Source organism: Panicum virgatum, chromosome 3K, assembly GCF_016808335.1.
Source record: "Panicum virgatum strain AP13 chromosome 3K, P.virgatum_v5, whole genome shotgun sequence".
Taxonomy (NCBI): domain Eukaryota; kingdom Viridiplantae; phylum Streptophyta; class Magnoliopsida; order Poales; family Poaceae; genus Panicum; species Panicum virgatum.
In genome coordinates, this window is record NC_053138.1 from 16201788 (window position 1) to 16229155 (window position 27368).

At 45.2% G+C, this 27368-nt stretch overlaps 3 protein-coding genes across 12 annotated transcripts; 1 reads left to right on the plus strand and 2 right to left on the minus strand.

Moving 5' to 3' along the window:
• Positions 1-183: 183 nt before the first annotated feature.
• Positions 184-15202, minus strand: LOC120697888. The gene is made up of 16 exons (XM_039981263.1): positions 14861-15202; positions 14705-14743; positions 10103-10141; positions 9925-9974; positions 9749-9802; positions 9248-9300; positions 8969-9041; positions 8827-8888; positions 8573-8641; positions 7911-8019; positions 7477-7547; positions 1393-1493; positions 1059-1154; positions 850-917; positions 604-649; positions 184-518 (listed from the first exon to the last, which is right to left on the minus strand). Exons 1-16 carry the CDS (start codon positions 15056-15058, stop codon positions 438-440), a joined length of 1209 nt encoding a protein of 402 aa, XP_039837197.1. The 5' UTR covers positions 15059-15202; the 3' UTR covers positions 184-437.
• LOC120697891 lies at positions 10789-14401 on the plus strand. 3 transcript variants are annotated; one of them, XM_039981272.1, is made up of 3 exons: positions 10789-11710; positions 13876-14068; positions 14149-14401. In XM_039981272.1, exons 1-3 carry the CDS (start codon positions 11029-11031, stop codon positions 14249-14251), a joined length of 978 nt encoding a protein of 325 aa, XP_039837206.1. In that variant the 5' UTR covers positions 10789-11028; the 3' UTR covers positions 14252-14401. The 3 variants fall into 3 exon arrangements, with proteins under 3 accessions (XP_039837206.1, XP_039837208.1, XP_039837207.1); XM_039981274.1 differs by having other exon boundaries at positions 13876-14064; XM_039981273.1 differs by having other exon boundaries at positions 13888-14068.
• Positions 15203-15282: 80 nt separating the features above from the next.
• On the minus strand, positions 15283-27303 carry LOC120697889. 8 transcript variants are annotated; one of them, XM_039981266.1, is made up of 15 exons: positions 27093-27302; positions 26890-26967; positions 26730-26779; positions 26588-26641; positions 25629-25681; positions 25152-25224; positions 19841-19902; positions 19114-19182; positions 18415-18523; positions 18115-18182; positions 17735-17835; positions 17215-17310; positions 16338-16434; positions 15656-15701; positions 15283-15552 (listed from the first exon to the last, which is right to left on the minus strand). In XM_039981266.1, the coding sequence occupies exons 1-15, from the start codon at positions 27147-27149 to the stop codon at positions 15495-15497; spliced, it is 1071 nt and encodes a 356-aa protein (XP_039837200.1). In that variant the 5' UTR covers positions 27150-27302; the 3' UTR covers positions 15283-15494. The 8 variants fall into 8 exon arrangements, with proteins under 8 accessions (XP_039837200.1, XP_039837198.1, XP_039837202.1 ...); XM_039981264.1 differs by having other exon boundaries at positions 18415-18541; XM_039981267.1 differs by having other exon boundaries at positions 15288-15552; positions 16338-16405; positions 27093-27301.
• Positions 27304-27368: the final 65 nt, after the last annotated feature.

The following is a 27368-nucleotide window of genomic DNA, read 5'->3' on the forward strand; positions in this document are numbered from 1 at the left end:
CAACTCCACAACAGCTGCTGCTCACCTGATCATTTCACATGTATTTATTACTTAAAATAAAATGCAAACGGAAATTTCCTTATCCGTGCAGAAGCAGTTTAAGCACAGATAAATTTCCTTGTGAGTGCAGAAACCGGTGAGAACTGGCAACTCCAAGCAAATGACATTTGTGCGCAATCGATCTAGATAGGCATCCAATCATTCACATTTTGTTCAAGATGCATGCAATTTTACCATTAATTACATCAGATCTCATTAGCGAGTTTGACTGGTTACATTATTGTGAGCTATGAGTCAGTCGAGTCTGCTTCTGCAGCTCAAAAATTCGCTCATTGGTTATGCCTGTATAGACTTTGGACCAAAGCTAAAAAGAATACACAAGAACACACTTTAATGGCATGAATATATATGCTGGAGCATTTTCTCGAGGTAATGCTTCACGGTGTTGCCTGGTAATACTTGTTCACTAGCCTTTCTGAGTACTCCCCGAAGGTAAGTGTTCCATTTGGTGGAATCAACTGATAGAAGTTAAAGCACAAACTTTAGCATTTGCAGATGGGAATTGTCAACTCTAGTAAATTCTGGTTAAGAGTCTAGACAAACCTCCTGGTGATAGGGAATTTCGCTTGGAAACTGAAGCTTCTCATCCCTGCCAAATATTTGGAAACGATAGATTAACATGAAATCTCAGAGGAAGCAGGATTTGAAGAACAATGACAAGCCAGCCAGGCGAAATCCCAGCCGAAAATAACAGTAAGAACTGCGCTGTAAGATTCTTTGGTCAGAGAAGAACAGTAAAACAAATGAGCTAACACGTTGACAAGACTATGATATGATGGTTGCACATACCAATCCGGTTGCATGAACAGTGCAAAAGTGGACCGATCAACATTAGAAGAATCTTCACTGCTGGGTGCCTAGAGACAACAGGAGCAAACATAATAACTTACAACTGTGGAAATTCAATTGCCTTTTGTACTGTATAAACAAGTACACTCTAATAATGTGTAAAATAGATGTTCAATTTATTAACATGGATATTGTCCTCGAGATAATACCTGCACGCAGTGTGGAGTTGCACATAGATAACCTCTTGATAGTATTTCAGTAGTTTCCCCAATTTGGTAAGCTAGCTGATCCTCGTCGAACACAACCTACAGTATCCAACCATAAGCAAGACAAGCACAAAGCAGATAGCTCCCCCTGGATAGAATGTATGATCATTACATGCAATTATTTAACTGACAGTGAGCAATAATGGTTTCAAGGGTGTACATGATTCCAGTGTAGCAGAATTGATGCCTAAAGCAGCAATGACCTCTCACAACTACTAGAACTTCACTGTTTATCACAAATAGTTGATTATAACTCTACAGCTTGCAGGAAAACTACCTTAACGACTTGATTATCACGAGTCCGGATGTATAGTCCAGCAGCATTATCAGGACAGGGTATCTCCACAGAATTTTTCGTAAACAAGCCACTTGTGAGCCCTGCATTTACAATCAGACTATTGAGTATTAATCATATATATAGATACTGTAGGAGAGAATAATGGCTTGTATTCCTCTAAACCATAGAAGGGTGGGATATATAGTTCCTATACATGGACCTTTAGATGAGCCTCTATACATGGGCTCACATATATACCAACACCCCCCCGCAGTCTGAACTATCGGCGCAGCGGTGTTCAAGACTGGACAACACGAAAGCCAACCCGCCCCCCTCGCAGTCTGAACTACTGTCGCAGCGGTGTTCAAGACTGGACAAGAAGAAAGTACAAAGGGCAAATACCCCCCGCAGCCACAACTAGCCACCTGCTACGTTGAGGCTGGAGCGAAACTCCGAGAATGTCGAGGAGGGTAGTCCCTTGGTGAAGATGTCGGCAAATTGGGAGGTGGTCAGGACATAGAGTACCCGAACATCGCCGACGGCGACCCTGTCGCGCACGAAGTGCAAGTCAATCTCCACGTGCTTCGTCCGCTGATGCTGAACGGGGTTGGTGGAGAAGTAAACGGCGCTGACGTTGTCGCAGTAGACGAGCGTGCTCTTGGCGAGTGGGCTGTGGAGCTCCGCCAAGAGCTGTCGGAGACAGGACGCCTCCGCCACGCCGTTAGCGACAGCCCGGTACTCCGCCTCAGCACTGGAGCGGGAGACAACCGGCTGCCGCTTGGACGACCAGGAGACAAGGTTGCCGCCCAGAAAGACCCTGGTTCTCTTGTGTATTTTGCCATTTTTGACGTTTGTAAAGTAAAATTTGAAATTCAAATTCATGGCATACATTAAGGGGGAGCTCTTATATGCTAGATGTTTATTGTTTTATGATTATCAAATGAGCTACATGTGGGTTGTCATCAATCACCAAAAAAGGGAGATTGAAAGTGATCTAGGCCCCTAAGTGGGTTTTGGTGGTTAATGACAAAACACATGTGCATTTAATCGTGTAATCGAGCATGTGTGCATGTGATGAATTTGTATAGGTGAATCAAGTAATGACGTATGACCCCTCAAATAGGAAATGAAAAGGCGATGTTCGAGCGCACTCAACAAATTAGATTTTATATTTGAAATTTGAGTATAGGAACACCGTACTATCAAGAGGGATTTGATTCAAAGGTGTTGACTTGAAACTAGTGCTCAAGAGAACCTAGACAAACACTTGTGAGCCACAAAATAATTCAAAAGAGCAAAAATCGAAGTTTTTCCCTGCCTAACCCGGATACTCTAGATCCCTTTGCCCGGAGCATCCGGGTGACTGTTCGCGGGCTGAAAATTAGGGTTGCCCGGAGTCTCTGGGCATATACCCGGAGTCTCTGGGTAACCTTTCGCCCAATGGCTATTTTCTGGGTCAGGGGTATAAATACCCCCTCATCTCCTTCAGCTGACCCTCTCTTGCCATTTTGACGAGCTGAACTTATTCCAAATTCAAAAAGAGCTCTCTCACTCCCCTCTCTCCATTATTGAGTGATTCCATTGAGGGATTTGAGTGAGAAACAAGCAAGAGCAAGGATTCGTGCTAGTGAGCTTCTTTTCCACCTCTTGAGCATTTGGTTTTGGTCAAGCCCGCGGATTCAAGTTTGTTACTCTTGGAGCATAGTGCTCCTAGACGACTAGGCGTGCTTGTGACTGCTCAATCAAGATTGTGAGCTGCACAAGAAGTTTGTAAGCTCCATTCCTCGCCGAGAAATCCATAGTAAGTGATCTTGGGCTAGAGAGGTGATCGCGCCTTTGGAAGAGGAGCATAGGGGTTCTTGAGCACCGTCTCTTAAATCCTTCCTCAACGGAGACGTAGCACCTACGTGTGTGAACTTCGAGAAACAAATACTTGTCTCTCTTGTGTTGTTTTACTTGATTTTGTCACCATTTTCTTGTGAGATCTTGTTTCTAGGGTTTGAGCTTGATCTACTCACTCACGCGTTTCTAATGAGTTTTGTTTGTTGGATATCAACTTTAAGGAACCCCTGGTACTCGTACTTTAGCTCGATTTACTTTTCATACATAGATTCTTGTAGTTTCTTTTCAGTTTGTTCATACCCGGAGACTCTGGTTATAGCTCCGGATACTCCGGACCAAAAAACCCGGAGTATCCGGGCTATATCCGGAGTATCCGGGCTGCGTCTGAATCTGACAAATTTTAAAGTGTTTTTGAGCTACAGATCGGCTATTCACCCCCGCTCTAGGCATCTTAAGGTCCTTTCAATTGGTATCAGAGCTTGGCTCTCTATTCAAAGGGCTTAACCATCCGGAGAGGTCAAGATGTCAAATGATGAGAAGGAACCCAAGAATCCGGTTGATGAAGTCGGAAAAGGCGATTCGGGTGATGAAAAAAGGAATGACAAGAATACAGGGACATCCAACAAGGATAAGAAAGAAAAGAACAAGAATAGTGGAGAAGAGAGTGAAGTAGAGACATCCGATGATGAGATGTCTTATAAGAAGTGGAAGGCTTGGAAGAAAAAGAAGGAGCAAAAGAAGAGGAAGTCTAGCTCCTGGATTATCATTGATTTAAGTGATGACTCCGACACCGACTCCAAGAGAAGAGCCTCACGCTCCTCTAACAAAGAAAGCTCATCAAGGTCTAAAGGACAAGGTGATTATCGAAGAGTTGCTTATGATTACACTTTTTCTCTACCTAGTGAGCATAATGCATTAATTCACATGGGCAAGCTATATTTCTTTGATGGCACCGGATATAATCAATAGAAGACAAAAATGTTCGGTTACATGAATGCAATCCACAAGGATCTTTGAAAAGTTGTGTAAGTCGGTGTGAAATTCCAGATGAAGATGAAACTCCAACACCGGTTCAAACATATGTGCTACAAATAAACTTTCAAGCTTTGAACATCCTACACGTATCCGTAACTTCCGAAGAGTTTGACAAGATAGAGGATGCACCAACTGCCAAAGATGCTTGGGACACTCTCCAAGTAAATCAACAAGGATCAAGGAAAGTTCGTGAATTAAGAATCAAGACATTAGAAGATGAATTGAGCCTATTCTCCATGAAGAAAGATGAAAGTGTCAAAGAAATGTACAACCGCATGAAGAAGATTACAAATCAAATCAAATCAATTGGTGGTGACAAGTAGGGTGACCGTGAGATCGTGAACAAGCTCTTAACCGTGTATATAGCTAGGGATGTTACTCTACCTAGTTTGATTAGAGCCGAAAGATGATTCAAGCACTTCACCGCCGAGAATGTCCTTGGAAGAATTGAGGCTCATCATGATCAATTGAAGAGAGTCAATATTAACCAAGATCTAGCCGAGCTTCAAGAACAAGCGGCCAAGAACAATGGGTTGGCACTTTAAGTTAAGTCAAAAGACAAAAAAAAGCAAACCAATCCTCAAAAAATGAAGGCACTAGTAGTGATGATGATGACGAGCTTGATGATGAGCAAATGAACTTCTTTATCAAGAACTTAACAAGAGTATTGAAGAAAAACAATTTTAGAAACTTTGGCAAAAACAAGAAGTATGAGCCAAGAAAAAGATCTAATAAGCCGTGCTTTGGGTGTAACAAAGTTGGGCATTTCATTGCGGATTGCCCGAAAGAGAAGAAGAAGAACAAAGACACCAAATAAAGTACCTCCAAGAGAGATAGATCAAGATACAAGAAGCAAGCCGGAGAAGCACATCTTGGTCAAGAATGAGATTCACAAGAAGAAAGTGAGTCCGAGAAAGAGTATGTTGCAACAATGGCATTCAAGGCATCATCACCACTTCCTACAAGCTTATTTGAAGATCTCACCGACGATGAGGATGAAGATCCCATCATGTGCTTCATGGCTAAAAATTCCAAGGTAACATCTCCAAACTCATCGGACGATGAAATAGATAATGAGGTAGTAGCTACCAAATTAGTTAAGAAATATGGAAAAGGAGCTGCAACTAAGATGATGGAGTTAATAATGAAACTAGATGACTTGGATGAGACTCTTGAATCTCAAGAAGAGTTGCTTAGACTTGATAGAGAAAAATCCAAGGCTCTTGAAAAGAACATCGCCGATGAAAGGAAGGAAAATAAGATACTCTTGGACTCAATCAAAGTCAAGGACGGCACACTTCTTGAGTTGAAAGAGTCACTCTCTAGTGAAAAAGAAAAAGTGGATGATTTGACTAGAAAATTTTCTTTTGTCAATGACACTAAAGCTTTTTTGAGAAAGGATAATGAGAAACTTCAAGAGGGCATAGCAAGTTTGCAAGCTAATCATACGGCACTTGAAGTTCAATTTAATACTCTTTGGGAAAGTGATTCTAAGACTAGAGAGTCATCTAATTCATCTAGTCCTTCAACAAGTAATGGTTGTGCACGATGCTATAACATTGATATTCAAACTTGTGCTACTAACCATGTTGAGATGAATGCAATAAAGAAAGAAATATCTAGACTCACTCATTTGTTGCAAGAAGAGGCTCCGTCACATGCAAGTCTTAAAGAAAAATCCCTCGATGAGGGTATGTGAGTTTGAGAAACATACCAAGAGATTTGGGTCAAGATACATGAGCAAGTTTGGTTTTGAAGAAGGTAAGAGACTTGGTATGATTGGGCAAGGTACTCCACACGCCATTCCGTTTATCAAGAACAAGAACAAGGCCGCCTTGGGTGCTCAAGGAGGTCTTGTGAACATGACCACTCCCATCCGCAAGACAAATGATGTGGCTCAAAAGAATAGTCATGTCAAATTTGTCAAGAGAGGTACAACATGTGATGAGGGTGCCAAGATTGTTGCATCCTCATCTAAGGAAGATAAGTTCAATATCTCTAATCCAACCAAAATCAAGGCACAAGAATCGTATCATGTATCTTTTTATGCCGATTATGTGTTGACAAGGAACCACCGTGGTAAAGTGGTTGCCAAATTTGTAGGACACCATACATGAAACACAAAAGTGAAAAGCCATATATGGGTGCCCAAAGTGCTTGTGACTAATATTAGAGGACCCAAATATTGTTGGGTACCTAAAAAAAATAGTAATTTTGTTTTGTAGGGGTACCCCTCCGGTGGCTCAACTTGAGTGATTGATAGTGGTTGCACAAATCATATGACCGGAGAAAGGAGTATGCTTGAAACAATTACCGCATCAAGTGGAGATCATTTCATTACCTTTGCGGGAAATCAAAAGGGAAAAGTGCTTGGTACCGGTAACATTAATCTAAACTCAAAGTTCACTCTCTCAGAAGTTCTTTTAGTTGAGTCACTTGGTTACAATTTGTTGTCCATCTCACAACTTTGTGATTCGGGTTTCAATTGTTTGTTCACTAACGAGGGTGTGACCGTCATTAGAAGAAGCGATAACTCCGTTGCTTTCAAAGGGGTGCTCAAAGAAAAGCTCTATCTTGTGGATTTCTCTCAACAAAGGGCTTAACTTTACGCTTGTTTGATAGCAAAGTCTAGCTTGGGTTGGTTATGGCATCGCCGACTAGCTCACGTTGGGATGAGGAATCTCAATAAGCTTCTAAAGGAGGGTCACATCCTAGGACTAACAAATAAGATCGTGTTTGTAGTGCATGCCAAGTCGGAAAGTAAGTTGGTGTTCCACATTCATCAAAGAGCATCGTTACCACCGTCAAGCCATTTGAACTTCTACATATTGATTTTTTTGGACCGGTGGCGTATATTAGCATTGGTGGTAACAAATATGGTCTTGTCATTGTTGATGATTATTCTCGTTTCACTTGTGTATTCTTTTTGCATGACAAAAGTGAAGTGTAAAAAACATTCAAGAGATTTGAAAAAGAGCTCAAAATGAATTTGAGCTCAAGATCAAGAAAATTAGAAGTGACAATGGCACCGAATTCAAGAACACCAACATAGAAGAATATTTTGATGAAGAAGTAATTGGTCACGAGTTCTCGGTTCCATATACTCCTCAACAAAATGGAATTGTTGAGAGAAAGAATAGAACTCTCATCTAAAAATGTCTGTGCATAAAACGATCTAAGTGTTTCAACTGTAGTAAATTGTGTCACCTGTTAATGACCCATGGTCAGTATGCCATCCACACCACGATGAAACAGACCCACCTTCTCCTGTCTGTTTGCTGACATAAGAGACAAGTATATCAATTCTCGAAGCTAAAACTGAAAATCTTGCATCTGAAATATATCTTTCATGTTATATTTGTCGAAAGAAGAAATCTTGATGCCACAACAAGGGAAAGAAAATGGCTCAATATTTTATCCAAACAGACATCACATCTAAAAATGTCTGTGCATATGCATTGATGGTAGAATTTTCTAATGCCACATTCCATAATATGTCTTGGCTGTTTAACAATAACAGTGAACCTATTTTTGTACACTCTAACACCAACACAACTGACGGATGTTTTAGCACCTTCAGAAATTTAATTCTTCATATATGCTTGTTTATTGAGGGCTTTATATATGCTTACAAAATGTACCTGAATTGTCGTGGAAAATAGTACAACAGACGACCCTTGTGACACCTTGAGTGTGCAATTGTTTTTTCAAGACTTTCACCGTCAGATGCTCCCAATCCTTGCCGCATTACTGAAAATCAGACAGGTTGATCCCTTTGACTAATTGACGAACAGAATATCACAACGGAACTAGAGATAGAATATTCTGCATGAAGGATATAGGTCATGCTTTCCTTGAAGAGACTTAGGAACACCATATGTGCAATCCATAGTTCATGCCCTCTCCAGTCAGAAATAAATGCCATTGCCATGTTAACGCATTTGAAAAAATAACTTTGACAACAAATTCCTAACATAAATATGTAGTATGTTTGCAAAACCTAATATTATGGTGATAGTATTTTTAACACAAATCTGTGCATATCATATCCACAAGATATTATAGATCAAATGCAGAATAGACTCTATGTATTCTATGATGACAGTTAGCATCAATGTGATTTTTGCACATACAGTACAATGTGATGGCTAATCATCTCATTAGATACCTACTAGATCAATTACTTCCACTTGGAAGTAATAAAATTCATGATAATGCTGAGCCTCGTTAGTTAATTTTCATTTTGCTTCTAGCAAAGTTGATGTTTTCAAGAGATATCATTGTGGGATACTGCAATACATACCATAGTGATCACAATGATGAGCCAACATCAAACCAACTTCCAGCATCAGCTTCCCAAGAGCTTTAAATGCTACAAAAAGGAGAAGGAATACCATCAACAAGGCTAGACGCTTAAGTATGAAGACATGAAGGAAAAAAAGATCAAACTATTTCCGCATATTTGAAACTTAGATATCTGATAATTAGCATCAGGGTTTACAAATTTAATAAACTGATAGAAGTCGCATTGAGGGCTTATCTAACATTCAGTCATACCTATTTCAAGTTCAGGAAGATGACCATTTGGCCATATATTTGGTCGGCAATATGATGGATACCTGCAGGTTAAAAATCATCAGAGGTTTAAGATGTTCGATCACAGTAATTAAGATGATCATTTAGGGTACAAACATTTTACCTACTTACAAGTACATTGTCAGTAGTAGGGACATCGAAAACGGGGTTTGCATAAAAGGAACCTTTGAATGTGTCTGCATGAAGTAATCAAGTCATATTAGGAACACGGTTCAGGTCATGACTCTCGAGTATAAAACTAAGGGAGCAGAGCAGAGCTCAACAGATAGTCCAAAAACTTAAGTTTCCTGTTCTTTCTTCCCCCCCTATCTTTTTCCCACTTTACAACAACCACTCGAGGATGCATGATTTGGCAGAAGTAACAGAATGAACAAGTGTTTACCAAGTTTTCCGGACTCAAGTTTCTCCTTCCCATGACTCCATCCAAAATTGTACCTGCAAATGGCATGTGCACATGATTCAGATAAGCTAGTGGTTGTTACACACAAGCATCAATTGCCAAAGGGTGCTTAGTCTAGCGGTTAAGACACTCAAGCGGCACTTCACAGGTCTTGAGTTCGAATCCCTATGTGAGCGAATTTCAGGCTGTGGTTAAAAAAATCCTCTCGCCGGTCCCGTGTGCCAAAGCACTGGTTTAGAGCCGGCCCAGGTCGGCCTGAGGACCGTGTATGGCTCAGTCAATTCCCATGGGTTACGGTTCCCAGTGTCAGGGCGGGGCTGGGGTTCGGGGATTTTCTCGGTCGGGGAAGCCGAGGCTTCTTCTTAGATTAATACCGGTGGGGCGGTCTTTCCCCACCCGGCCGAGTTTACACACAAGCATCAATTCAAATTAGGAGCTTTTAGGTGGGGCAATTCATGATGAAATTCTTGCTAAAAGCACCACCTGCTATCTGGGTCTTCAAGCTGTTTCTTCACATCTTCAGGAAGGCTTGCAATTCTGGTAAACAAGCAAGGGGCAAGTATTTCAGCACACAAATAACTAAAAATCCTGTCGCCGTGTGGAATGCATTCCCCACATCACTGAAACGCGAGGCAAAATATGACACGATAACGACATGCCTTGGTGCCAAGCGCAGCAGACTCTTCCTTAGCTCGGGAAAACCAGGCACCTGCGCGCACAAAGCAAGAGAGAGCCCCCGATAAATGCAGTTCACGAATGAACTCCATCGACCACTTCGATTTTTCTCCCGTAAGAAACGCATTGAGTTGCATAAAGCTGGTCCTACTCAGTACTCACACTGGCAATGGAGATGATGCCGAGCCCGCGGGGCCCGAGCATGGAAAAAAATTTCGACCGGTAAATCCGGTTTACCGGAAAATTTACCGTTACCGGTAGTGTCCGAGAAATGGATTTCGGTGATATTTCGCATTTACCGTTTTCAAATTTGAAAATTTCAAAAAAATTATATAAAATAGGGTAAAAATCTGATAAAAAACTAGACATTTTTATGAGCATTTTGGACTAATATTTTTTGTTGAAATGTAACCTCATATGTTGTGTAAAAAAAAAAGAAAATGAGCTTTTACTGTTGAACGACTCACCTTATCCATTCGCACGCCCCGAGCAGCCGTCCACCCTCCCCATTTCTCCTCCTCCAGTCCTCCGACACCCGAGCTGCTCCCTCCTTGGCTCCCGGCGATTTCCGACCGGATCCCACCGGTTTCCGCGCTCGTGGAGGCGGTTTCCGACCGGCAAGAAGAGGTTTCCGGGCGGGCGCGGGCGCCGGTGCCGCTGCCGGCCGCTCCCGTCATTTCCCGAGCGGAAATCGGGGTGTTTCGGCCGGATTTCGTCGCCGGTCGCGCGTAGGTTCCGCTTGCTCCGGGTTTTGCGGTTTTCGGCAGTTCCGGCCGGTAAATCTTTGATTCCGACCGGTTTTTCTCCCTACCGACCGGATCCGGCTGCTGTGGGTAAGGTTTTTTTTGTTTGAATTTTTTTATGGTAGCAAGTAGTGTAATATAAGTATTAGTAGAAGTATACAATGTTTTTATGGATTAGAAAACGAGAATGTGCATGTATTTGTTATTCATGTTTTGTTATGTATGTGTATGAGTACAAATGTGAAAATTAATATGCATGTGTTATGACAAATTGAGAATGTGCATGTTTTTTTGGTATGTGAATATGCATGTGCATGTGTATGAATGTTGCACCGTTGCAGGTAAATGGTTGACCCTGTTTGGGAGCATGGAGAAAAAAGGGGATCGGGTTTCAAGTGCAAGTATTGTGGCACATCAAAGAGCGGTGGAGGGGCAACACGGTTCAAGGACCACTTGGCACATAGAGGTCATGATGTTATTGATTGCCCTTCGGTTCCCCCCGCGGTGAAGAACTTTTTCATTAGTGAGTTGGACAAGATAAAGGCGAAGAAGTATGAAAGACAGCAAGATAGACGTAGGAGAGATGCTGCAGCTCGAAGTACTCAATATGTTGACTTTGAAGGTGAGGAAGAAGAAGAAGAAGAGCAGGATGATGAGTTGCAGCAAGCTTTGAGACATTCACGGGAAGAGTATGAGTTTAGGCAAAGGGCTGGTCCAAGGTATGAGAGGGGTGGTGGTTCTGGATCAGGCCAGGCACGGGATCCAGGTGGTGGCTCTAGACCAATTGGGAGGATGTTTTCTAGGAGTCGGTCACATATCCCCGAGCGGGCAAGGGACTATAACCTTGCTACTGCTTCCGGACCGAGGCAGCAGAGGATTGATACGGGGCCTTGGACGTCTAAGGGGAGGACTGCGAGAGAGTTGCTGGGTAGGGCGTGGTCAAAGGCTTGCCACTCCGTTGGTATTCCTGGACGGAAGGTAGATGACCCTTACTTTAGGGCGGCCATCATAGAGACACAGAAACAAGGTAAATAATCATTTATTATTGCATGCCAATTTGTATTGTACATCCCGGATCATATGTGATTATTGCATGCAGGTACTGGGGTCACGATCCCAACTGGGAGGGACATTGATGGAAAATATCTTTCAGAGAACGTGGAGGAGATAAAGAAGGAGATCAACAAGTGGAAGCAAGAGTTCCCTGAGTATGGTGCCACTATCATATGTGATTCATGGACCGGTATTTCTCGCAATAGCGTAATCAACTTCTTGGTATATTGCAATGGAATGATGTACTTCTGGAAGTCTATTGATGTAACTGGAAAAATACAAGATCATCATCTCATACTTAAGGTAATCATTTGTATTTTTCTAATGGATCATGACATTTGTAAGAATTTGTAGTTTTCTAATGGATTCCAACAACTTGCAGGAGATAACAATTGTTCTGAACGATATAGGGCCAGAAGATGTGATTCAGATAGTCACTGATAATGGCAGCAACTTTAAGAAGGCTTGCAAGCTGTTGGCAGAGGAGTACCCTCACATTGTGTGGCAGCCATGTCTTGCCCACACGATCAACCTCATTCTTAAAGATATTGGAAAGTGGGATGATCACAAGGCCATGATTCAGAGTGCCCAATATATTTGTCAATGGTTATACAATTCTAATAGTGTGCACTCCATGTTTAAGAGTGCCACTGGTGGGGAGCTAGTTAAATGGAATGCAACAAGATTTGGCACTAACTATATGTTTCTGGAGAGTTTTATGAAGAAGAAAGATCAATTTATGATATGGATGATGTCAACTGAATATAGATCATCACGCCACTACAAGACTGAAGCAGGCAAGTATGCATTCGAATGCATGACCTCTGTTCAATGGTGGGCAAACATGCAGTATGTTATTAATGATGTGGAGCCTCTCTATTCTTTTTTGCGATTTGCTGATCAAGACAAGACTCCAACTTTGGGTGAAGTTCTTATGGAGTACGGCAGCCTCAAGCGTACATATCATACCCGGTTCCATTCAGATATGGCAAGGTGTGACAGGATCATGGAAATTGTTGACAGAAGGTTGGCTAGTGTGTTCGAAGGTACGTATGCGCACACTGCTTGTGCCGTACACCCATATGCTTGTTATGCGTTTGGAATATCAGAAAATGTCTTTGGAGACCTTCGGAAAGGGCTGGAGAAACTTTTTGACATCGACAGAGCAGCACGTGCACTACAAGAGTATGAGCTCTTTCGTCGAAAACTTGGAGAATTCTCATCTGACCTTGCTGCGAGGATGGCAAAAGATAGAGGCACTTCTCCAGCTAGTTGGTGGGCTATGTTTGGTTCAGAAACACCACATCTTCAGATAGCAGCTAAGCGACTACTCTCTCAATGCGCATCATCAAGTGGATGTGAAAGGAATTGGAGTTCCTTTGCCTTTATTCACACAAAGCTTCGCAACAGGTTAAGCAGCATGAAGCTCCATAATTTGGTATATGTGCACTACAACCTTCGGCTTCGTATTCAGCGTGCAACAGCTACAGTTGAGGCAAGTGATTTCGATCCTGCTACTAGCTTCATGGATCTCTCATTGTATCGGCAGACCAGGCCAATTGAAGAATGGATGCAGCATGGTAGATCAAATAGAGCACCAACCTTAGATGAAGATTCTGATTTTGCCGACCCTCCTGTGCCTGCTCAGATCTTGACTGACCTCGCACGTAGGGTGGGTGAGCCAGTAAATGTTGATGATTGGGCCAGAGAGAATATTGGTGACACCCACCTAGGGAAAAGAAAGACCAAAATTCCTCCAAATCAGTCTAAACGAAAAAAACAAAGAAAGGGTGACGTTGAGGAGGAAAGCATTGGCACTGACGATACCACACCAGAGCCTAGTGATGATGGACATGGTGGTAGTGGTGGTGATGATGATGACGACGACGACGATGACGATGATGGTGATGGCAATGAGGGTGGTGATGACAATGACGATGATGATGGGGATGATCGTGGTGGTGCTTCTACTAGTGGTGCTCCAACTGGTGCTATGAGATTTACGGGAGAGACTGCCTTCACTCATGCCACACAAGATCAAGATCATGGAGCACCCAGCTCTCAACGTCGCACAAGAAGCAATACTCGTCCATTAGGCCCGTACGACGGTGAGGATGATGGTAGCTCTACCTCTGTCAGTTCCACCTACAGCTACCCGTCGGCACCCTCCTTTGTGTGGCCACCACAACCACATCCGATGGCTGTCCCTCCGCGTCCTCTATATGGATATCCCCATATGTACTATCAAGGATATCTCCCATATGGAAATCCTCACATGTACTATCAGGAATATCCCCCAGAGCAAGATCCCTCCGAATGAGTACCTAAGTATGTAGGTAACACATCTTATTTTCTCACTTGCATTCATTTCTTTTACATCTTCTCACCCATTTTATTTATTCCTTTTTATAGGATTCGACGTTACAATGGGAGTCATCAACAATTTCCGGTCGGTCGTAAGGTTTTCCTATGGGAAAACACCGAAATAAAAATTTTAGAGTATATTATGTGTTAACTATTTGAGACTTGTATTATTTGAACCTATATTTTATTTGAACCTATAAATTGTGTTAACAAGTTGAACCTATATTTTATTGCATTTGGATTGTGGTTTGTATTGATATACATATGTTTTACGTCAATTCTATTAATATTTGCTTTGTAAGAAAATCATTATGCATATTGAACTATTATATATAAGAATTAGATATAATTCTCTGAAAATATTACACTTCTCTTAACACAATTTGTTGTTTTCTACCGTGGTCAACATTTTTCGGTAATTATGCAGCCTATTCCACCGAAATTACAACGGAAACCGGTCGAAAAATACGAAATTCGGTGGTTTCAAATTTGAATTGGTTTACCGACCGGTAAATCCGGTAAACCGCCGGTTTTCGGTATTTTTCCGTTACCGGTGCGGTCCGGTAAATGACTTACCGCCGGTAAGTTTATCCTTGGGCCCGAGGCCTTCCTCGATCCTGTCGCCCAGGTCCTTGTCCCTCTTCTGCGGCCCGCCGCCGCCCCCAGCCAAGTCGCGAAACAACACGCCGTCAGATGAGCGCCAGGAGAACCCACGCGCCCAAGGCTTCTACGCTGCGCCGCACGCGTGGCTGTGGCTTACCTTGAGGTCGGCGAAGGGGATGGTGACCGTGCGGACGGTCGGCGGCCGCCGCTCCATCGCGCGGCAGCGGCACCGGACCGGGCGTGCCGCCGGAGCGGAGGCGACGGCGAAGGAGGCGGCTCGGCCTTGGCCCCGGGATCTCCTGCCTGGCGCGGCGGCTGGAGCCCAAGTGTGCTGTGTCCGCACGGCGCTGCCCATCTCCACCACGACGCTCGAGTGAGTACGAGTACTCGACCTTGACGTCGCCCTCTTGTTACGTTGGTGATTCGTTTGGGGCGACTTGTTTCTGACTTGTTAAGTCCGGAGATGACTGTGATGTGGCCATGTGGGACAGAGAGAGGTTGAGCCGTCACGTGCACGCTGCGCCGGGTGGATCAGATGCTCAGACTTCTATTTCCATCGCTCTCTTGCCTGCTCGCCTAAAAAAGAAGAGAAAACTCGCTGGCCTTCCACTTCGAATTACATCAGACGTCGCGGGTTTTCTGTTTTGTTGGTACATTGTTGTGAACTTGTGATCCAGTGATCCACTTGGCTTTTACATCAGAAGTGATACAGTGTCAAAATCTAAAAATTTTAACTAAACAAGGCTTTAATTGCTCTGCTCTGCCTCACGTTCTTGCCACGTAGTGCTTGTTCAGTATCCTCTCCGAGTACTCCCCGTACGCAAGCGTTTCGTTCGGTGGAATCGACAGCTGAGTCAGAAGTCAAAACAGAAAACCAGTCACACCAGGAGGAAACTTAACCGCGAGTGCTGAATGTTACTATGCTGATTAGGCTCTGTTTAGACAATAGTACCTCTTGGTGATAGGGGAATTCACTTGGAAACTTGATCTTCTCATCCCTGCCAAGTGTTTCAAGAAACGATTAATTAACTTTGGGAACCTGCATGCCAGACCTTGGAATATCAGGTGCGCTCGACTAAAACGGTTTTGACTAATAGTGAAGATCTACAAGAGTGAATCGGGGATAGAATTGAAAGCGAACTATAGATATCGTGGTAGTTGCTTGACACACCCCTATTTTGAAGTGTAATTGTGACTTTGCCCTCATTTTTAACTTTGTGATTTGGCCCTTTACTATTCACAAGTCAATACGATTTTACCCATAGTCAACAGTCAAAAAGGGGGGGCAAATATGCATAAACCAAAGGCGAAATTGCAATGACATGTGAAAAATAAAGGATAAAATCACAAAGTTAAAAAAATGAGGGTAAAACTACAATTACACTTCAAATCAGGGGCAAGAACACTAAAAAACCAAGATTTATTTATCCATGTTAATTTATTAGACTTGCTATTACTTAGTTGCACCTCATGCATGGCTCATCACAGTTGAGGTGATCAGGTGAAGAAGCCCTAATAACATATACTGCCGTATGATGACGTTAGAAAAAGATAGCAAAAATCTTTGGTACAGAAAAGAGCAACATCACAAGTGAGCAACAGATGGCATTTTGGAAAGACAAACCTATACTTACCAATTTGGCTGCACAAACAGCGCGAAAGTCGAGCGGTCAACAAGTGAAGCATCTTCACAGCTGGGCGCCTAGAAACATTAGCAGACATGAATGCTTGCTTGCATCCACAAATTAAGAGAACTATTCAGTGTAAATAAGTTGACGTTTTCAAGGTATGACTTTGATTATTATTTTGCTATATATTTATATAAACTAATATGCATATATGAGATTATGAGACTACTTTTTATGATAAGAGAAAGTACACTACAGAAGTAAGCTATATTATGGGTTGCCCACCTACCTTGGATCTGATCCATAAGTCAGTGAGTTTCGGCTCAATGGAGGCAAACTAAACGATGCAAGCATCTATGGACATGGACTGATCTAAAAGCCACCATAGTGTTTAGATACATGATGCTATGCTAAGATGGGACCCAGTCGACAGAAGCTTCCTGTGATAACAGTGCTCCCTCCCTCCCTCCCTCCCTCCCTCTCTCTCTCTCAGACGTGATTGGTTGTCTGCATCTAAGAGGATAGGCACACTGGACAATGGATCTCTGCGAGAGACATATGAAGGCAGAACCCTCTCTCTCTCTCTCTCTCTCTCTCTCTCTCTCTCTCTCTCTCTCTCACAGACGTGCTTGGTTGTCTGCATCTAAGAGGATAGGCACACTGGACAATGGATCTCTGCGAGAGACATATGAAGGCAGAATTCACATGCACTTGCGCAAGGAAACCATGAACGATCCACATACATCTAAAATTTGTGTTTCCCAAGCCAAATTCAATAGATGCTTTTGCACCCCTCAGGCCAGACCAGACCCAAGCGCTCACGGAGGTAACCAAACGCCCCTTATACATGCCATTATGAAGATGGATATTCTCTAGATTTTACCTTCACACAGTGTGGGGTTGCGCGTAGGTGACCTCTTGATAGTATTTCAGCAGTTTCCCCAGTCATGTAGGCCAATTCATCATCCTTAAATGTAACCTAAATTATCCAGTCAAAAACAAATAAGCATAGAACACCTAGCTCCCCTTGAGAAATAAATGTATACATGGTCCATGCAATCTTTTAACTAAAAATGAAAAATGATCAGCATGCCATTTTAACTAAAAATGAGTAATGTAGTGACAACCTGTGTAATTTACATCTTAGCATAGTCTCCCTCAGACCACAGATATAATCAATGGGACATATATATTGACAGGTTCCTAGCAGATGCAACTTTTACCACCAATTTCTATAAAATATATTATTTTAAAAGACAAATATGTCATGAAACTACTTTTCATGACGAATCTAGTAGCATCAAGCTTATGTTGCTAAACTATTTGTACTTTTAGCTATTTATGGTCAAAGCTAAACAAGCTTGCTGCTATTGGAATAGAATTCTAAATTCAAATGAAGTAACCTTAACAACTCGATTATCGTGAGATCGGATATGTAGCCCAGCTCCACTATCAGAACAAGGAATCTCCACAGATTTTCTCATGAACAAGCCACATGTAAGTCCTGCATGTACAGCCAAAGTATTGATCGTATGTTAGGTGTGAAAGACATTAGAAAAAAGTTACATACCAATTATTCCTGAAATACAATAAGATTGTGCGCTAACAATTTCAGCAATATATATGTCGCTTGTTTGATCACAAGTTCAATGTACACCTCTGTTGTTTACAGTTCATCGGTATATCGTGAAATTCTGTATATTGTGGCGAAAATGGCAGTGCTGCCTTCTCATTTAAATAGGTAGAAAAAGTTTACAGCAGCCAGAGGTGTCTCGTGGATCACCTGTCAAAGATGCATAGTCAGTATGCCATCCACACCAGGACGAAATAGATTGACCATCTTTCTGTTTGCTGCCATAGCAGACATTGGAAATTGATCAGAGGAGCATATTGGATGGTCACAAGGATAAGTTTTGATTCAGAGGCAGAGATGTAAAATGTTCATGCACAACAGTGCAGCGTATTAATGTTGTGATCCTATAAAACATATTGATGAACACGTGTAACTAAGGCGACTACCAAGAGCAAATTCTCCATGCATGTAATTTTTGAAATGCTGTATATATTTGCTTGCTGGATATACCTAAACTTTTGTGGAAAATAGTACAGCAGACGGCCCTTATGACACCTTGAGCGAGCAAGAGTCTGTTCAAGGCTTTCACCAACATATGGTCCCATTCCTTGCTTCATTACTGAAATGCACACAGATGCTGATTGATTTGACTAATTGTTAAACCAAAATGGTCAAATTAAAGATTAAAGTTCAGAGAAGAGACTCTGAACTAAGTATATGCATCATATTTTGTGTCAAAAATCATTTGAATACTATTTCTACACATCATATTTCGCATGCTGTTATTTTAGTGTTTTTTTTGCATATTCTGTTGCATTCTGTTCTCAGGCAGAATCTCATGCATGCTTACCACCTATTTGTTTCCACAAGATTCCTTTTTACAAAAAGGTTTATTAATTGCAACTAAGCTAATAAGATACAGATGGAGATCTGGCAAAGGGGTGTGTTTTGTCCTATGCGCAGCTTCAAAAGTAGTAGTGTGTATGTTTTCCTCACGCATAAAAATTAGGTACATGGTAAAAAACCCATCAGTTGGTCATTCCCTTCTAGAATTGTATGATTGGCTACTGTACACTATATGCTATATCATTTTCTTGTATGGAATAAAGCCAACTTTTGGTCATAAAAATTAACTTTTGTATCTACCAAGTTTGTTATGCTTTTAAGAGAAAACATACTGAGGTACAGTTAAATTTCCGTAGTACATACCATAGTGATCACAATGATGAGCCAACATCAAGCCAACTTCTAGCATCAACTTTCCAATGTCTTTGAATGCTACAGATGAATAAATTTCGTACACATGGGTTTGATTCCAGCAGAAAACAAGATCTTTATAGGTTAAAACCCAGCTAGAAACGACATTGGTAGCTAGCATAGAGATTTCATAATTTAAGAACCAGATAGATGATTGCATTGACAGATAAATGGTATTTCATAATTTAAGAACCAGATAGATGATTGTGTTGACAGATAAATGGTTGACATTAAGCTATAGATCACATTAGGTGATTATATCATCCCTTGATAAACCAAAAGAAATGAACAGTACAGGGTGTCAATGTAACTAAGTTTAATGCTTTGTGTGTATCTCCTTCAGATGCATGAATGGGAGATCAACAAGGTAATGTCCAACATCTTGTTTATGTTATGATAAACTTGATCCAAGCTGAAACGCAAAAACTGAAGAGCAAAGTACAAAGTTACACTAGTTTAATTTGAAATAGAAGCAATTTTCTCTCTATTTACAGTGACACACCATTATGTTATGATAAAGAGTAGTTTCCTGCTAAAGGTAAAACCTTGCAAGTAATTTACTGTGAAATTTAGTTAAAAATAATCACAGAAAGCATATGAAACATTAATATACTTATTTTTTAAGATTCTTTGAATAAATAGACATGTGAATATTTTATACAGCCTGCCATAGTTATACCTGTTTGAAGCTCGGGAAGATCATCATTTGGCCATATGTTTGGTCGGCAGTATGATGGGAATCTAAATGTAATTAATCGTTGTCAGATGTGATAAGAAAACAAACATGAATTAATAACTTATTATCAATATGAACATAAAAAATTGCAAGTAAATAGATGTTAAGCTTATTAAATATATATGTAACATCTTAAACCGAACATCTTGTCCGAAAAAATGGTATAAAACTGCTCATATTAAGTAACAAACATATCAGATCCTGAATGACAACCATCTTGAGCTGCAGCAAGATGGTGAAATTATAATGAAACAAAAGATGACTTCACTGCATATATTAGGATCGGAGCAATAATGAAATCAACTTTTTTGCAGTACTTCTTGTCATGTGGGGACTCGGCTATAGCCGGCGCAACAAGAGGCAACAGGCGGAGTCGGCGCAACAGGAGGCAATAGGTGGCCTGAAGATTTGATTCCTAGCTTGCTCCGGTGGCGACCAAGATCGCCGCGCTGCCGGAGAAGGTCGTCACGCTCCTGTCCGCCACCTTCGAGAACACGGAGCAAGTCCGTGCCCTCAACCTCGCCATCATCCGTGTGAAGTCGACACAGCGCGACGGCAAGGCGCCCGCTCAGGAGGACGCCGACGCCACGGACGGCTCCATCAACAACCAGCGGGACCATGTTCCCAAACCACCGTCGCGTCCTGAACCCACGTTCCGGCCACCCCCACACCCGGAACACACGTTCCGACCGCCGCTGCGGGACCGATTCCGCGAGGAGGATGACTACGTCGACTCCCACTTCCACCCGCGCGTCCGCCTCGATTTCCCCACGTTCGACGGCAAGGAGGACCCGCTTCCGTGGCTGAACCGATGCGAGACCTTCTTTCGAGGCCAGAACACGCCGGAACGCCGCCGGGTCTGGTACGTCGCCATGCACCTCACCGGCACGGCGCAGCTCTGGTACGCCCGTCTGGAACTCACAGGCGGGACTCCGTCGTGGCGCCGCTTCGCCCAGCTCGTTCAGCAGCGGTTTGGGCCGCCCATGACGAATAGTCCGGTGGGTGAACTGATGCTGCTACGCCGCACGGACTCCGTCGAGGACTACACCGACAAATTCCTCTCCTATGCCTGCCGCGACGCCGACCTCTCTGAACAGCAACTCGTTCAGATCTACACGGCGGGATTGGTGAACCCGCTGAAGACCGACGTCGCCCTACGCCGGCCGGAGAGCCTCCACGACGCCATCATGCTTGCTCGCGCCTACGAGCAGCGCATGCATCTGTCCTCGACAGATCCCCCGCAGACCCGTGGCGCCCGCTCGGCGCCCCACGTGTCGTCGAGCTCGACGGCGTCTAAAGTCGCTATGCCGGCCGCCGCCTCGGCTTCTTCTGCAGCACCTGGGTCGGGCAAGTCCTCGGCCTTGTCGGCGACACTCCCACGCCGTCGTCTCTCGCCCGCGGAGATGGCGCAATGTCGCGCCGACGGGCTATGCTACAACTGCGACGAGAAGTTCGTCTTGGGCCACCGCTGCAAGAAGTTGTTCGTCATCGAGGTGATCGAATTCGACGACGACGACGTGGTGGACGAGGAGATCGAGTGCCTGGCTCTCACGGGCACCCACGACCAGCCGGGCATCTCACTGCACGCCGCCACGGGCGTTCGCGCGCGGGGATGTCAAACCATGAAGGTCCACGTGCGCGTCGGCGATGCCGTCGCAGTCGCCCTTCTAGACTCCGGCTCGTCGCATAACTACATCGACGTCCAGATGGCGCAGCGGGCTGGCGTCCGCCTGACGGCACACACTGGCCTCTCGGTGGCCGTGGCAAACGGTGACCGCATCGTGTCCCCGGGGCGTGCCCTCGCCCAGAACGTGCGCATCGGCGGGGAGGCGTTCGACATCGACCTCTACGCCCTCCCCCTCGGCGAATACGACATGGTGCTCGGGGTTCAGTGGCTGGGCACCCTAGGGCCCATCCTGTGGGACTTCGCCAAACATACCACGGCGTTCAAACGGAGTGGCAAGCGCGTGCTGTGGCGCGGCATCGACACCACTCCGGGATTCTCCGCGGCGGCGCTCTCGGGACCGGGCGACAACCTCATGGACGCCCTCCTGGAGGAGTTCGCGGGACTGTTCGCGGAGCCACAGGGACTTCCACCGCGCCGCCACCTCAGCCACCACATTCGTCTCAAGCGGGGCGTCGGCGCCGTGGCTGTCCGGCCCTACCGCTACGCACACACGCAGAAAGACGAGTTGGAGCGGCAGTGCGACGAGATGCTGCGCCAGGGGGTCATCCGCCCCAGTTCGTCGGCCTTCTCCTCGCTGGCGCTCCTCATTCGTAAGCCGGACGGCACGTGGAGGTTCTGCGTCGACTACCGCGCCCTCAACGACGCCACGATCAAGGACAAGTTTCCCATCCCGGTGGTGGAGGAACTCCTGGACGAGCTGCGCGGCGCCGTGTTCTTCACCAAGCTCGACATGCGATCCGGCTACCATCAAGTGCTGATGTTCCCGGCGGATGTGGAGAAGACGGCGTTCCGGACTCATCAGGGGCTCTTTGAGTTCTTGGTGATGCCGTTCGGGCTCACCAACGCACTGGCGACGTTCCAAGCACTGATGAATGATGTGCTCCATCCCTTCCTAGGCCGGTTTGTCCTTGTGTTCTTCGACGACATATTAATCTACAGCTCATCGTGGATGGAGCATCTCCGCAACGTTCGCACGGTTTTGCGTACACTGCAGGACAACCAGCTCTTCCTCAAGAAGTCCAAGTGCGAGTTTGGACGGTCATCGGTGGCGTACCTTGGCCATGTCATCTCCGCCGAAGGTGTGGCCATGGATAAGCAGAAGGTGCAGGCGGTGCTGGAGTGGCCGCCTCCCAAGTCCCTGCGGGCCGTGCACGGCTTCCTTGGGCTGGCGGGGTACTACCGCCGTTTCATCCGCGACTTCGGCACTATAGCAGCGCCGTTATCCGCGCTGCTCAAGAAGGAGGGCTTCCGGTGGAACGAGGAGGCCGAGCGCGCGTTCCAGACACTCCAGCAAGCGCTCGCAACGGCGCCCGTGCTCCAGCTGCCGGCGTTCGACCGGGATTTCATCGTCGAGTGCGATGCGTCGGGGTCAGGCTTTGGCGCCGTGCTTCATCAAGGCGCTAGGCCGATCGCGTTCTTCAGCAGGCCCATCGCGCCGCGTCATGCCAAGCTCGCTGCCTACGAGCGCGAGTTGATCGGGCTCGTCCAGGCGGTTCGGCATTGGCGCCCGTACCTGTGGGGGCACCGTTTCGTGGTGCGCACGGATCACCGGAGTCTTCGCTCCCTCCTCGACCAGCGTCTCACAACGATTCCGCAGCACCAGTGGGCAAGCAAGTTGCTGGGGTTCGACTTCGTCGTGGAGTATAAGCCGAGCGCCATGAACGTGGTGGCCGACGCGTTGTCTCGCCGCGATGAGGAGCAGGGAGAGTGGCTGGCCCTGTCGGCTCCCCAATTCTCCCTCTTCGACGACATCCGGAAAGAAATCAATGGGGACAATGCCTTGTCCCAGCCACGGGATGCGATTCGGGGGGGGTGCCAAACCGGAGCCTTGGTCTGTGGTGGACGGCCTGATCCTGTTCAAGGGGAGAGTTTATGTGGCGGCAACGTCGTCCGCGCGCCAGGCCGTCCTGGAGCTCGTTCATGGCGCGGGGCATGAGGGCGTGCACAAGACGCTACACCAGCTGCGGGCTGATTTTCATCTGCCCAATGATCGTGTGGCGGTTCAGGACTTCGTTCGGGCATGCTCGGTGCGCCAGCGCAACAAGGGTGAGCATCTTCACCCTGGAGGTCTTCTTCAGCCGCTGGGGGTTCCTACGGCGGTCTGGTCTGATGTGGCCATGGACTTCGTTGAGGCTCTTCCCAAGGTGAACGGCAAGACGGTGATCTTGACAGTGGTGGATCGGTTCTCTAAGGCGGCTCATTTCATTCTGCTGGGCCATCCTTATACAGCGACAACGGTGGCTCGTGCGTTCTTTGCAGAGGTTGTTCGACTGCAAGGGATCCCCGCGTCCATAGTCAGTGATCGCGATCCGGTGTTTACAAGTGCGTTCTGGCGCGAGATTTTTCGCTTGGCGGGCGTGAAGCTGAAGATGACATCTGCTTTCCATCCACAGTCAGATGGCCAATCCGAGGTGACAAACAATATAATAGCAATGTACTTGAGGTGCTTAACTGGTGATCGTCCCCGTCAGTGGTTGGAGTGGCTGCCGTGGGCGGAGTTCTGCTACAATTCGTCATACCAGCAGTCCATCAAGACCTCACCCTTTGAGCTGGTGTATGGGCGTCCTCCCCCATCCATTCGCTCTTATGTTCCTGGAGATGCGCGGCTGCCTGCTGTTGAGAAAGCTATGAAAGACAGAGATGAATTCTTGTCTGAAGTTCGTGACCGTCTGGAACAAGCACAGCAGCAGCACAAGGTAGCTTATGATCGCCGTCACCGGGAGTTGCAGTTTTCTCCAGGCGAGTGGGTGTGGCTCCGGCTTCTTCATAGGCCGATGGCGTCGCTGCAGGTGAAAGGGAAGGGCAAGTTGGGGCCGAAGTTCTTTGGTCCTTTCAAGGTTGTCGAGCGTATAGGCGAGGTGGCGTACAGGCTTGAGTTGCCTGCTGGAGCGCGCTTACATAATGTCTTCCATGTGGGTTTGCTCAAGAAGTTCTATGGGGAGCCGCCATCTCAAACCCCTGAGTTGCCTTTGATCCATCATGGCCGCGTGCTAGTGGAGCCTGAGGAGGTGTTACGAGGCCGGTTGGCTCGTGGACAGCGTGAAGTTCTCGTTCGGTGGAAAGGTGCTCCGGCTGCTGAGACCTCTTGGGTGGCGCTGGATGATTTTCGTGAGCAGCTCCCTAGCTTCCAGCTCGAGGACGAGCTGCTTCTCCAGGGAGGGAGAGATGTCATGTGGGGACTCGGCTATAGCCGGCGCAACAAGAGGCAACAGGCGGAGTCGGCGCAACATGAGGCAACAGGCGGCCTGAAGATTTGATTCCTAGTTTGTTAGTTGGAGTTTGTTTAGGAGTCGGTTTGTGTATGGCATTATATAAGCCAAAGGTTTAGGGAGGGAGAGTCAGGCTTTAGATTACATCTTCTATCTGTAAGCCGCCGCCTGCCTCCTTGGTGCGACGTCGAGCCACCACGGCTCCGCCGCGCCGGCGAGGTCCAGGACCGCGTCCTGTTACTTCATTCAAGTACAATCTACGCCGTATTCCTCCCTCGAATCGTATCATCCGTGACACTTCTACAAATTAACAGCAAGTTTCACAGAAAAATAAACTATGATGCTTCAAGCATTATACCTAGTTAAAAGCACATTGTCGGTAGTAGGGACATCAAATAATGGGTTGGCAAAATACGAGCCTTTGAATGTGTCTGCATAAAATGGTCGAATAATGTTAACATACTAAGACATCACATTATTTACTTTTAAAAAAAAAACACATCACTGACTGTCAAACAAAGCATCACATTAGTTCTAAAACCACAGCTAGCAAAACCAAAAGAATAATTTGCATTGGATCGAGCTGTTGCTATAATGGACTGTTTTATTTTAGCAGTTGCTTTTACCTGCTAAATTATTTCTTTCACCAACATAGAGGTAATCCTTAAATCGACAGGCTTAGAGGATGAGAGCATGCATAGAGACTGATCTTGGGTTTGAAATCAGATATATGTCCCCCAAAGTTTAGTGGCCTTTTGCAATATTCATTTAGGAATATCTAGTGCTCCACATGCTAGGGCCCATGACTACATAGAACGAAAAAAATGTATTATACCAAATTTGCCAGACTCAAATTTCTGTTTCCCATGACTCCAACCGAAGTTATATCTGCGAAGCAAAGCAAATGTTTATGAAGCATAAAAGGAAGTGGCAAATATAGGTAATAGTCAAGAAAGTAGACGACAAAACATACGAGAAGTAATGGTATTTTTTTCAGGTTGGATATCTTCTTTCGCTTCAACTCACTAAAAGCACTTGCTTTCAAGCATATTTAATTGAGTTGTAAAGAAAAGAACAAATCAATTCCAACATGGACTGAAACTTTAGAGGACCCTCTAAGCCTTTATATAGAACGCCTAATTAGGGAAGTTGTACTAAAAAGAAACTCAAAGGTAGCACTAATAATACAGGCTGATAGGATGAGCTCGAAAAATACAATTAAAGATCACAATCAGGAGGACGCCCAACCTTATTAAGAAAGACAAAGTTCATACAAGAAAAAAGGAAATAAGGAAAGGAGGGGACACCTGCGACTTCTACATCTACCCACCCTAAGCTATCGATTGCAACATTGGAAACTAGATGAATATAATTGAAACACAATTGGGATGGATGTTTTCGCTTTTATCGGCCCCGTCTGGAACTTTGGAATTGAATTCCATTCTAATAATCATAATTTAGACACAAATCTTTTAAGCTAATATGATTATATATGGAATAAAATTCTATACTATTGTTGGCCATATGAGGGAGATACTTATGTGCTATATTTCTACTATAGAGGAGTGAGCCAAAGAGCGTGGTATAAGTTACGGAATAGAAACATAGCTTGGTGGTGTATAGAATCAATTTCTATCTCCCACCCTACGAATTTAGTATAGGCTTATGCCTAAACTTCGGAAAGTGGTGGAATGTCAAATTCTAAGTCAAATAACCTAGTTTATCAATAAGTAGATTTCAATTCCTTTAAAATGAGAGGATCCAAACGGCCCCTAAGAGAAAGTTAAATATGACCTGCTATTTGGGTCTTCCAGTCCTTTCTTCACTTCTTCAGGAAGGTTTGCAACCCTAACAAACAGCACGGAGTTTTTCAGTGTAGAAAAACAGCACGAAGAGCCCTGCTAATGAGGGCCTGAACAGACATAAGACAACATGCCTTGGCGCCAGACGCAGCAGCCTTTTCCTGAGCTCGGGATAACCAGGTACCTGCACGCACAAAGCAAGCATACACCGTCCGTGACTCGAAGCTTGCTGGGTATCGTCACGCGCCAGCCCCAAACAGCCCCAAACGCTGTGGTACTAGTACTGGTACTCACGTCGGCGATGGCGACGATGCCGAGCCCTTGGCGCCCGAAGCCATCCCCGATCTTGCCGCTCAGGTCCTTGCCCCTATCCTGCGCCCCCGCGCGCGCCATCAGAGCCACAGAAGTGCAGAAGAGACTGACCAAATGCTGCCGAGATCGCTACACCGAGTTGCCAGCGTGCCGCGTGGGTGCTTTGTGGGAGGTGAAGTTGTTACCTCGAGGTCGGCGAAGGGGATGGTGACGACGCGGACGGACGGCGGCGGCCGCTGCATCGCGAGGTCGGCCGGCTGGCAGGTCCCGGGTCGATCTGCCTCCGGCGGGCGGCGGCCGTGGCCCGAGGAGAGAGTGCTAGTGGCCTAGCGGGACGTCTCCCTCTGGCTCTCGCGGTTCCCAAGGTGGAGTTTGCGTGGCTCTAGTATTTTTTTTAAAAAAAAAGATCGGGTGGCTCTAGTTGATGGGTAAACGTTGATGCAGACTCATCACCTACGCTT

Excerpts from the sequence above, each read along its gene's own strand:
- LOC120697891 (XM_039981272.1), top strand. The coding sequence starts at position 11,029 with ATGGTTGACCCTGTTTGGGAGCATGGAGAAAAAAGGGGATCGGGTTTC. Across the intron at positions 11,711-13,875 it reads CATAGAGACACAGAAACAAG|TTCCACCTACAGCTACCCGT; the intron begins GTAAATAATCAT and ends TACCTCTGTCAG. Across the intron at positions 14,069-14,148 it reads CCGAATGAGTACCTAAGTAT|GATTCGACGTTACAATGGGA; the intron begins GTAGGTAACACA and ends TCCTTTTTATAG.
- LOC120697888 (XM_039981263.1), bottom strand. The coding sequence starts at position 15,058 with ATGGGCAGCGCCGTGCGGACACAGCACACTTGGGCTCCAGCCGCCGCG. Across the intron at positions 7,548-7,910 it reads TATTTTCCACGACAATTCAG|CAAACAGACAGGAGAAGGTG; the intron begins GTACATTTTGTA and ends CTCTTATGTCAG. Across the intron at positions 1,155-1,392 it reads GTGATAATCAAGTCGTTAAG|GTTGTGTTCGACGAGGATCA; the intron begins GTAGTTTTCCTG and ends TGGATACTGTAG.
- LOC120697889 (XM_039981264.1), bottom strand. The coding sequence starts at position 27,149 with ATGCAGCGGCCGCCGCCGTCCGTCCGCGTCGTCACCATCCCCTTCGCC. Across the intron at positions 19,903-25,151 it reads GACAATGTGCTTTTAACTAG|ATTCCCATCATACTGCCGAC; the intron begins GTATAATGCTTG and ends AATTACATTTAG. Across the intron at positions 18,183-18,414 it reads TATTTTCCACAAAAGTTTAG|CAAACAGAAAGATGGTCAAT; the intron begins GTATATCCAGCA and ends CTGCTATGGCAG.